Raw genomic sequence first — 11,182 nt, 5'->3', positions numbered from 1 at the left:
CCCCCCCCCCCCCCCCCGCAGCTAGGGCCAAGGCAGTAGAGCTACAGATCTGAGGCCAACCTGAATTGTCATAAAATAACCAAAAGGAAATGAAAGAAAGCTGAGATGGAAAAGGAATTGGAACAGGATAAGGAAGAAATTTAAAAAGAAGGGAGCTGGAGAGATGGCTCAGCAGTTAAGATCACCAACTGCTCTTCCAGAGGTCCCGGGTTCAATTCCCAGCAACCACATGAGTGTCTGTAACTCCAGCATCTAGCACTCTCATTCAGATATCCATGCAGGGAAAACACCAATGCACACAAAAGAAAAATAATTCAAAGGAAAAAAAAAAAAAAAAGAAGGAAAGAGGGGAGGAGAGGAACCTAGTGTGCCTCACACATGCAAGTGGAATCCTGGCTCTGGGAGACTGAGGCCGGGCTGAGGCGGTGGGAGCAGGCCTTTAGCTATACAGTGAGTTCAAAGCTAGGCTGATTCTATGAGATCCTGACTCAAAAACATCAGGGCATGGTGGTACATCCCTTCAATCCCAACACTCATTTGAGGCAGAGGCAGGCAGGTCTCTGAGTTCAAGGCCAGCAAAGACTACAGAGTGAGACCTACACAGTCTCACCCTTCCCCCACCAATCCCCCCCCCCAAAAAAAGAAAAGAACTGATGCAAAAGGAAATGTTCTGAGTATCTGTGGGTTTTTCCTTGTTATTCCCCAAACCATGCAGTGTAACAAACACAGCATTTACATTACAGTGGGTAGCAGCGTCAGTAATGGAATGAGATGTCTTAGCTGCACAGGAGGCTCTGTCTGGGGACTATGCCAGCACCATGACCTTATAGGGGACTAGAGCTTCAACCATGGGTAAACATCCACGATGACTGTACTCCACAGTGTGAAGAGCCCTGTCATGCATAGATCTCACTGCGACTCACTAAAGAGGGGCACTGCCACTCCTAACTATCGTGAGAGTCTGGCTGAGCCCTAAGGGAGTACGGACATCTCGCCCAGGGCCTGTGGGTGATCAAGTTAGAAACCTGACACACTAGGGTTTCCGACCCCAAACTTTCTCAGGCCAAAGTTCTAGTTAGGTCTCCAGGGTCCCACGGTGACAAAAAAGGAAGCCATCCCAGAGGGCGGGGCCAGCAGACTTCTAAGGGCAGATCAGGAGTAAAAGCAGCAAGGCTGGGAGAAACCTGGTGTATCCGGATTCAGGACACTGCTGCATTGCAACGGAGAAGCACCTAAGCCCTTGCTGTAAGCACATGAAGGGACCAGACACATCTGTGGCCTAGACCGGGGATGAATATAAAGAGCTCCTGCACCTGGGTGCCTTTGAGAGGTTACCATGGCAACAGCCAGCTAGTCCTGAGGTCTGTCCTTGGGCCCAGCAGAGGAGACCCGGAACAGCTCTCAAGGGTAGTACTTACCCTAACTCTCAGGAGCTAATGGGGACAGACAGGACCAGAGGTGACTCACCCCACTCCACTTGTCATTCTGTCACAGGTGGAGGGTGGGAGGGAGTGTGGTCAGGAGGCTGCAGGAAGCAGAGGAGAGAGAGAGAGAGAGAGAGAGAGACAGACAGACAGACAGACAGACAGACAGACAGACAGACAGACAGACAGGTATGGGCTGGTGGTGAAAGGCTGGGTTGCAGGCCTGTGGGGAGCCTGGAAAGGCAATGGGAGCTAAAGGGAGAAGTAACAGGCCGTGGCCCCCAGGAAAGCAGTTTGGGGGACTGGCTAAAGGAAAAATGTTTTCCACTTAAAAGTAGAAAGCCCTGAAGAGGGTGTGGTGGTACAGGACTGTAGTCCCAGCCTCTCGGGCCCCAGAGGCAGGAGGATTGGAAGTCTGAGGTCAGGCAGAGATATACAGTAATATCCTGTCTCCAAATAGGAATGGCAAGAGGTGCAGCAGGGGGTAAAGCCTTTGCCTACCGCACAGGGAGTCCTGGGTCTGCCGCTGAAGAGAAGGGGAGGGGAAGAGAAACAGGACTGGAGAGAGGTATGGGTGAGAGACGGGAGGCAGGAGAATAGAAGGGGTGGTGGAGGAGGAGGAGATATCAGGGAGGAAGAGAGGTGAGGCCTGACTACCCCCCACTCCAGTGACACCCTCACAGAGCTCCCAGGGACACTGACAGCAGCAGCCCCCAGAGAAAGGATGGAAAGCCAAGGCAACGCCCCATCCCACACACCGGTGAGTGGTCAGAGGAGCGCCTGTGGTCCCTCTTCAGAGTCACTGTAGGTTGTGACAGTGACACAGAGAGGGACCTCAGGGCCATGGTGGGTATGAGGCCCTCCCCCCACACAGGACCCCAATGTACCTGGTCCCCTGGCCCTCCCCAGCATGCCCCTTGGGTTAATGGCTCTCCTGTCCTTCCTAGCTTGGCAGTTGCAGATGCAATTCGGCTGATAAAACCCTGAGTGTGTAAGAAGAGGACCAGGCTAGAGGGACTCTGAGACTCCAAAATTTATTATCCAACAGAGATGAGCTCTTGACATGGAAACCAGAGAGCCCTATATCAACAGCGTCAAGGAAGCCAAGGTGGGCCTGTGAACCCCCGTCTCCAGACCCAGCACCCCGACAGACGTGGCAGCCTGCCTGCCTCTGGCCTTGAGCTCTCACCCAGCCACCACATCTGTATAAACAGGTCGATCTCTGAAGACCCTCAAGTGAGCATCAAAAGCAGGGTTACACCTGCCTTCCTTCTGAGGGGCACTGCTCCAGAGAGACAGGAAATACAACTGTCTTTCCAACCCAGTCTGCTCCTTCCTGGAGCCCCCAGTCTACAACACTGACCTGCGTAAGGCAATGGGCCTTAACTCTAACCAGAGCGCCTCCTGCTGAGATTCCATGCATATTAAAGGGTCTACAGGCCTAGGGCCTCACTCCCTGGTTCTGATACACAATAGATGTTTTTCAAAAAAATGTGATGAGCGTTTGTGTGTGTGTGTGTGTTTTTTTTAGTTTTTTTTTTTTTTTTTTTGAGACAGGGTTTCTCTGTGTAGCCCTGGCTGTCCCAGAACTCACTTTGTAGACCAGGCTGGCCTCGAACTCAGAAATCCACCTGCCTCTGCCTCCCGAGTGCTGGGATTAAAGGTGTGTGTCACCACGCCCGGCTTGCATGTATGTTTGTGTACCGTGTGTGTGCCTGGTGCCCACAGGGCCAGAAAAGAGCATCAGATCCCTAGAGACTGAAGTTACAGACAGTTGTGAGCTGCCATGTGGGTGCTGGGACTCAAACCTGGGTCCTCTGGAAGAGCAGCCAGTGCCCTCAGTGGCTGAGCCATTCCTCCAGTACCACACAGTAGACTGTTTAAATGTTTGTGAAATGAGCCACCCTTTCTTGTCTAGTACAGAAATTAAACAAGCCACTTTACTTAAAAGCCTTTTAACAGTGACATAAAAGCATTGCTAAATAATTCAAAATTGATTCCAGCACTTTCTAGAGCCTACAGTCCTGTTTTGTTTCGAGACAGGGTTTCTCTGTGTAGCCCTGGCTGTCCTGGAACTCATTCTGTAGACCAGGCTGGCCTCGAACTCAGAAATCCGCCTGCCTCTGCCTCCCAAGTGTTGGGGTTAAAGGCGTGCACCACCACTGCCCAGTGAGCCTACAGTCCTTAATCCCCTCCTTATTTGACCTGGCCTGAGTGGTCACTGCCCTCTACATTCCTGGGAGAGTTCCAGACCTAGAAGCCCAGTGTGCTACCAATGGCATAGAGGTTAGCACTGGGGGGGCAGGGCGTTCCTGAAGAATAACCAGGGGGATTCTGGGAATTCTTGAGAACTAGTCAGTGGGGTAGGGGATCTGGGGTGTGGGGTGTGGTCCAGGGGGCAGGAGGGAGAAGTCTAGAGAAATGTGGGGGCAGAGCACCACCTAGTGGCTCCCTCACCTCTGCAGACCCAGGCTAGTGTGTTCCCTGCCCTCCTTCCACAGCACGCTCCAAAAAAGGGATCAATTCTTGTGTGGCAGAAACAGGATCTCTGCTTCCTTGCTTTATTGACCCCATTCCCTTCAGTTCTCTTTCTGAGGATAAGAACACCACACTGTGGAGGATGACCTGGCTTGAGGCCACCCTGCCTGGCTTGTGACACAATTGGTGGCTGGACTCAAGGCTAGGCTCCTTGGGAAAGATGGGCGCACATGGGGAATGGATGGGAAGGCTGAGGGCAGAAGGGGATGGCCAAATGCCGTGCCTAGATTGTGCCTAAACACCAGCGTGGTGACTGTAAGGTGTTCCTTGCATTTAGGGACCACCTCAAGTGACAGAGCCCCACCACAGTGGACAGCTCAGGTGGGGAGGTGAAAGCCGCAAGGCGACATGGTGAGGGCTCCTCGGGCTTAGGGAGAGCTGTCTCCACAGCTAGCAAAACCCCAAGGCAAGTCTGGTGCTAAGTCTCTAACCAGCAGTTCCAGCGCAGTCCAGCTCTGCTGTGGACCCAGGATAGCCACAAAAAAGGATAGCTCTCTGGCTTCAGAATAAGAGTCTTCCCCAGCAGGCTCCCAGCAGGCCCCACATGTCTCTTAGTACCCAGGGCCTTTATCTTTGCATATGTTTGCTTAAACAGTTCAGTAGCGCCAACTATGGCCTTTTTTCTTTTCTTTCTTTTTTTCTTTTTTTTAGCAAAAGTGGTACCAGTGCAGGGCCAAGTGCGTTGCTCTTTTCTGTGAAGGACATTCAAGGACACCAACGAGCCAGGAGGGGCCCGCTGGACCGTGGGAGCGTAGCTGCTAGGGTCACATAATTCCAGGCATCTTGAGCTGGGTGCATGCCAAGGCCGGCTGTTGCAGCGGGACAGGGCTCAGCCTTGGTGGTAGTGGTGCGGATGGCGGCTGTGCTCTTCCCTGGGCCCCACAACTCTGGGGTTCCAGGAGTGCTTTTCCTTCTTTCTTGACCTATGGGAAGACGGGGAAGGAGGCAGGAAATGGCCCTTAGGAAACAAAACCACGTACTGAGATAGGACCCGAGGAGAAGGAGCCCTGTTCCTCTGGTGGAGGCCAGCTCAGATGACTGCCACCAAGCTCCAGGATGAATCCATTGGGGGAGACAAGAAGGGGCCCTCTATGCACAGGCAAGGTGAGGAGGGCGGTCCTGGCTCAAAAGGGGACCCCTCAGCCCCTCATGGGAAGATAGGAAGTGTACCCAGAAGTCTTCTTTCTCTAAGGCCAGGGGATCAGAAATGAAGAGAGAGACTCCAGCTACAGACCTCTCCATTCAGGGCCCAACGCCTTCAAACCCCTCGGCTACTCCCCCCCTCCCCATTCCCACCTCTTCTTCAGTGCCTTGTCTCCAAAGAAGTGGCCGAAGATGAAGTCCTCAAAGTCATCCACTTCATCATCATCGCCTGTCTGTTTCAGTGCCACCTCCTCCAGGCTGTCCTCCAGGGCATCCACAAAATCCCTGAAGCGAAGACGGTCGTGCCTGAAGGTGCCATCTTCTCCAAAGTAAGCAGGTGAGAGGGGCAGCTGTTTGGTCAACTGCTCAGCCCAGGGCAGCCGAGCCAAGTATTCTCTCAGCACAGAGGCCAGCTCCTGCTGCCGCACGGGGGCCAGCTCCACACCAAAGAGGGCCAGGCCCTCCTGTCGGGCACAGTCAGCCACACCTGAACAGCCCTGAGGGGGCCGGTACTTGCGCCTCAGCAGCTCCTCCCAGGAAGACAGGGCGTCAGGGGTGTTGTCTTTCTGCCATGAGTGCTTCTGCCTTTCTCCAGAGTGGGAGTTCCCATCTTTCCTAGGGTGTACCTTGGGGTCCTGTCGCTTGCCGTCCTTTCTGCTCCCCGATTCGTCCGCCCGCAGCCTGTCCTCCCTCCAGCGCCCCGTGTGTTCCCTGCCCTCATCCCTCCAGCTCCTCTTCCTCTCCTGGCCAGACTCCTCCTTCCTCGGCTTCCAGTGCTCAGCCTTCTGATCCCTCTGCCCACCGCGCCACTTCTCCTTCCCACCCCACTCCCTGGGATTCTGGGAGTGAGGTTTCTTCTGGTGCCAGGCCTCCGAGTCATTGGGGGACCTGCCGGTGTTGATACCCTGGTTCTCAAGGCCCTGCAGTGTCTGGGCCAACATGTGACCAAGTTCAGCCAGGCCAGCGTGAGCTGGGGCTCCCCGGCCAGCATCCCGCAAGCCCCTCTGCAGGTCGCGGTGCACAGACCCCAGCAGCTGCCACTGTCTCTGCAGCTCCTGCCTTAGGGCCTTGGCCTCCGCCTCGAGCTGCCTATGCTGCTCCAATAAGCTGGGGTCTGGCTCCTGCCCCTTGTGGCCTTGTTCTTTAGTGGCCTTGCCATCCTGTGGACCTCCACCCCAGTTGAGACACACCCCATCCACTCCCCGGACACAGTTGGCCTCTAGCCCTTGGAGTCGGGCCCTTAGCTGCTGCAGTTCTGACTCTAAGGCCTGGTGGGAGGTCTTGTCCTGCCGCAGGGCTTCCCGGAGCCTGGCATTCTCCTCCTCCAACCCTTTGGGCTGGTGCAACAGGCTCTGAAGCTCCTCTTTCTGAGCCTAGAACGTAGTTAGGAACAGAAGAAAACAGAAGAAGTCCTTGTCAGGGTGGGCACAATGCCTTCTGCCCCGATTCTATTCTCTCAGAGTGGGCAAGGGCTAGAGATGCAGTTCTGTTGGCAGTGCGTAGTGTGTGCAAAGCCCTGGGTTTGAGCCCCAGTGCTGCCTGAAGAGCCAGAAGGGTTCCTCCTCTTCTTCACCCCTTGTCTGAGTCAGTTCCTGAGATGGTGGAATTCTACCTAGCATCTATGTCCTTACACAGCAAACGCATACTCTTTAGACCCCGCATAGCCACTAGCTAGCTAGTCCTCCTCGTCCCTCTTCCACCCCCTCTACCCAGAGCGGACGCTCTGCATTGATCCTAGCACTTAGTGTGAGCCTTGGCGTGTTCTTCAAATGGGAAGACACTACTCATCATCACTCGGAGGTGACCTGGCACGTAAACCAGGCACACTGGCCCTAACATAGTCCTTAGCATGAGGGAGGCAAGCAAGACCAAGAAGATGCCCTCACTACAGTGGCCAAGGGCGAGGCTCCAGGGTCAGGTGAATAGGGAAAACTTCCCCTTCTGGGGAAGCCCACAGGACATACTAGGTAAAGGCGACCAGATGAAGCCCCTCCTCTTGCTAGGGCCCACCTGCAGCTGAGCCTGCAGCAGCCGGATATCCTGGCTCTCCTTGGCCAGCTTGTCCAGCAGAAGCCCCATGCTCTGCAGGCTGGGGACACTGTCTGGTGGTCCTGAGGCCTGCAGGTGCTCTATCTCATCCTGATGATAGAAGAGCAGCTACTTCGTGCTTCCTCCCAGGCAGGGCAACCCAGCTCCTCCCACCCAGTGCCCCCACCCCNCCCCCCCACCACATACACACACCTATGGACAACCCATACGCACCTGCCTGTTCCCCACAGTCTCTACCAGTTTGGTTTCTGGCCCGGTTTCTGGAAAGACCTGCAACTCGGCTTCCTCCATGGGCCCTGTGCATTAGTGAGCATGTGAATCCCTGGTCCACAGAGCCCATTACCCCTCTCCCAGTCACCCCTCTTCCTCTGAGCACACCCCATGGCCCACAGTCCTGCTAAGTTAAGGGGATAAATGTCACCCGAACAGCTGACAAGTTCGACAGTTGAAGAGACAACATACACCTCTGAACGCCTTACCTGAGGGCCTCTCCCCATCCAACACACATTACCCCCCAACAAAGACAGAAAGCCAGGGCATCTCCTGCTCACCAGTCTCGGGCTCTAGCAGTGCACCTGAAGATGAAGAAGGCCTCAGGTAGGCAGGCAGAGGTAGGGGCAGATGGGGCAGCAAGGCAGGGCCAAAGGACAGACTGGAGGCCCAGCCAGTAGTACTCACCAGAGAACAGGAGGATCCCCAGGCCCAGAAGAACCAGGGCCCCCAGGAAACACATGTTGAGAGAGATGCCCAGCTCTCCACCTATACCCTCGCCCTTGGCCTGGTCCTCCACATCCACGGGTACCACGGGCTGGGGTAGGCTGGGTTCTCGGCCCCGCCGTCTCCGCAGACCCTCCACATCTATATCAGTGTCATCGTCACTGCTGGAGCAGCGATGCTCTTTCCAAACTGGAGGAAGGGAAGGGGACAGGGCAGTGAGACAGGCAGAGGTGAGCACAGGGACACAGGGAAGAGGAGGAAGGCACAGGAAGACTGCCCACTCAAGCTGGGTACTAACTGACAGGCCCTGTCCAGTCACCGACGGACATCTACAAACACAGGAGCCGCTTCTATCCTAAAATCCTTCTTCTTCCAGTAGGCCTCACATCAAGTTTCTACACAGGCTGCCACCCTCCTGGGCCCCCACTAAACTCCTTGGCCACTGTGCTCTTTTGGCTATTCCCAGTCCTTTTTCCTCATCACCTCTCACCCACCCTCCTCCCACCCCCTCCGTGGTCTTCCCAGTGTCCAAGGCTTGCCTCTCTGACTTATGTGTCCTCTAGTCACATTTTTCAGGGTCTCACCCTCGGGGGACAGTCAACACACTACCCTCCGAATCCATCTTTTCTAGTGTGTCCCCCTACCTTGGGTTCAGGGAGAGGCACACCAATGCCTTTCTGGTTAACTTTCCTTCCCTAACCCACGTCAGACAGTCGGACAGTTCTCCTCTCGCTGGCCTTCATAGTCAGTAGATTCTCTTTGCAGGCCTCACAGCCCCTGCCTTAGGTCCCACCTCGGCCTCCCCTGGCCATCTGACGGAGATGGGGGGTGTGAGGAGGCGTGTCTCCTGTCACCTCTGCCACTGCCTTGGACAGACTGTGGACGAGCCCCAGTCTTCCATCGGTGCCACGTTCTGGAGTGTTTTCTCCTGATCTACTTTATGCTCAGTACTCTTCTCAAATGTCACCTCCAACTGTCCCTGTCTCTCCCTCCTTCTTACCACCACCTGACCGAGCTGTCTCCCGCCCACTGCTTCAGGAACTGCTGAATTGCATCTCCTTTCTGCATCCCTGATAGATCTGTGGCTTAGGCCAGTCAGCTTCTTACACCGTCCTCCCTAAGCCTCCCGCCTTTCCTCACCATGGGTCCAGAGCCAGCACAAGGAAAGGACTCTGGAAATAAAGGGTTTGTTCTAGAACAGGCTCATGACCTGTAGGTCGAGACCCTTTGGGAGTCAAATGACCCCCTCACAGGCGTTACCTAAGACTATTGGAAAATACAGATATGTTCATTATGATTCGATTACACGTATGAAGTAGTAATGAAAATAATCTTATGGTTGGAGGTCACCACAGCATGAGGAATTGTATTTAAAGGTCACAACATAAACTGGGCAGTGGTGACACACCAGCATGCCTTTAATCCCAGCACTTGGGAGGCAGAGGCAGGCGGATTTCTGAGTTCGAGGCCAGCCTGGTCTACAAAGTGAGTTCCAGGACAGCCAGAGCTATACAGAGAAACCCTGTCTCAAAAATCCAAAATAAATAAATAAATAAATAAAAATAAAATAAAAAAGTCACACCATGAGGAAGACTGAAAGAAAACCACTGCTCTAGAAACGAGGAGAGTGCTGGACACGTGGAGGAAAGGAAAGAACCAGCCAGCCATGGGCCCTCCTTCAAGCTCCGTAACTTCTCTAGTCTGGACTTCCAGACAGTTGCAAGCTGGCATGTGGGTGCTGGAATTGAACTCAGGCCCTCTGAAGGGCAGCTGGTGCTCTTGACTGCAGAGCCCTCCCTCGACCCCTCCATGCTTTCTAAAAGGTGGGCAACGGAAGGCAAGATGGCCCCTGACCTGCTCTGGGACTTGAGGGCAGGTTCTGTGGATGGATCTCATTCTCCAAGTCCTGTGTGTCTGGTCCGAGGCTCGTCACCACAGGAGTCTCCTGAGAATCTTCCTGGACCACTGTGTCTCCAGGGGGCTCCGTCCCATGACCATCGGCTCCCAGAGTGCCCTGGTGTGGCTGAAGCTGTGAGATGTGCCTTCTCCACTCTCCTCCCCACCTGCCTCAGGGCGGCCCCTCACCTTGGCCTCAGACTCCTCTGTCAGAACAGTACTGTCACCCTGGGAACTTTCCGTCTGGAGAAGCTTCTCTGTGGCAAAAGAAAACCCCACAGCCCTGAACTGAACGGTGCAGCCCTTCAGCACCCACGGGCCCCAACCACTTCAGAGTGTGGCAGCTCATAAGGCCAGACTAGCAAGCAAATAGCGTAGGTGATCACCCTTCCCACAATTAATAAGAGGACAGGTTACACCCAACCCTCCATGAACCCTCATTACCTTCTCCATCCAAGGTCCCAGCTAATTCCTTGCCATCTGCCTTGGAGGAGTCCCGAAGGGCCTGGGAGGCTCCCTCAGATTCTGGGTCCATCCTGGGTTCTGGGCCCAGAGTCTCCACAGGCAGATTCTGGCCAGAGGGAGGGGAGGACTAAGATATTTTGTCAGGACATCAGGACAAAATCAGGAGCAGAGATTCCCTGATTGGATCTGAGGGGCTTAGCTGCACTCAAATACCCCAGCCCGCAACTCAGAAACTGCGGCCTGCTCTGCCATGGTGCTATCCAAAGTGTTTATTCTACTCTGCAACTTCCTGCCCTTCCCCATTGCCCCAGAGGCCAGATTTCTATGAACTCATAGCCCCGAGCAAGGATCTGGGACCAGAACCCTGAGGGAGGCCAACAGTACCTGGGACCCCTCCCCCTATCATCAGTGCTGTGCTCCCCATGAGCCAACAACCCAACCCAGACCCAGGTCACAGTTATGCTCTCAGGGACACCCCTGAGGCTGCTCTCTCCTCTGTCCAACCCACACATCCATCTTGAGTTCTTTGGCCTTTCCCATTGGCCTACATGCCCCCAAATCTCCCAGCAGCTACTGGCAGAGGCCCAACTACCCCCAGCCACAGCCAGCCTGACCCCATGGTGCTGGCTCGCAGCCTGGCCCTTAGCTCTGACTACTCCGCTTGGGCAACTTTTCTGCATACAACTCCTTGGCAGACTGACACCTGCTCGCTCTCTCTCTCTCTCTCTCTCTCTCTCTCTCTCTCTCTCTCTCTCCCTTGTGTGTATGACTGTGTATGTGTATCTCTGTGTGTGTCTGTGTGTCTGTGTGTGTCTATGAAGGCACACATAATACCACAGTATAAATGTGGAGGTAAAGCCGGGCGTGGTGGCGCACGCCTTTAATCCCAGCACTCGGGAGGCAGAGGCAGGTGGATTTCTGAGTTCGAGGCCAGCCTGGTCTACAGAGTG

General features: G+C 54.7%; 1 protein-coding gene across 4 annotated transcripts in view; it reads right to left on the bottom strand.

Moving 5' to 3' along the window:
• Positions 1–3,526: 3,526 nt before the first annotated feature.
• The window catches only part of Pbxip1 (PBX homeobox interacting protein 1), a 13,730-nt gene continuing 6,074 nt past the window's right edge, over positions 3,527–11,182 (bottom strand). For 3 of the 4 annotated variants that reach the window (XM_021196027.1, XM_029537942.1, XM_029537943.1), the window contains exons 3-11: positions 10,212–10,338; positions 9,957–10,024; positions 9,726–9,885; positions 7,833–8,060; positions 7,706–7,729; positions 7,368–7,450; positions 7,116–7,244; positions 5,259–6,478; positions 4,604–4,885 (exon numbers count right to left, since the gene is read on the bottom strand). In XM_021196027.1, the coding sequence (XP_021051686.1) occupies positions 4,792–4,885; positions 5,259–6,478; positions 7,116–7,244; positions 7,368–7,450; positions 7,706–7,729; positions 7,833–8,060; positions 9,726–9,885; positions 9,957–10,024; positions 10,212–10,338 (2,133 nt within the window). In that variant the 3' untranslated portion in view covers positions 4,604–4,791. Of the gene's footprint in view, positions 4,886–5,258; positions 6,479–7,115; positions 7,245–7,367; positions 7,451–7,705; positions 7,730–7,832; positions 8,061–9,725; positions 9,886–9,956; positions 10,025–10,211; positions 10,339–11,182 lie in introns of all 4 variants that reach the window. The other variant, XM_029537944.1, reaches the window with a different exon arrangement.

The sequence above is a fragment of the Mus pahari genome, chromosome 4 (assembly GCF_900095145.1).
Source record: "Mus pahari chromosome 4, PAHARI_EIJ_v1.1, whole genome shotgun sequence".
Taxonomy (NCBI): Eukaryota; Metazoa; Chordata; class Mammalia; order Rodentia; family Muridae; genus Mus; species Mus pahari.
Note: the sequence above shows the minus strand (reverse complement) of the source record. Positions and strands in the feature narration are given on the sequence as shown.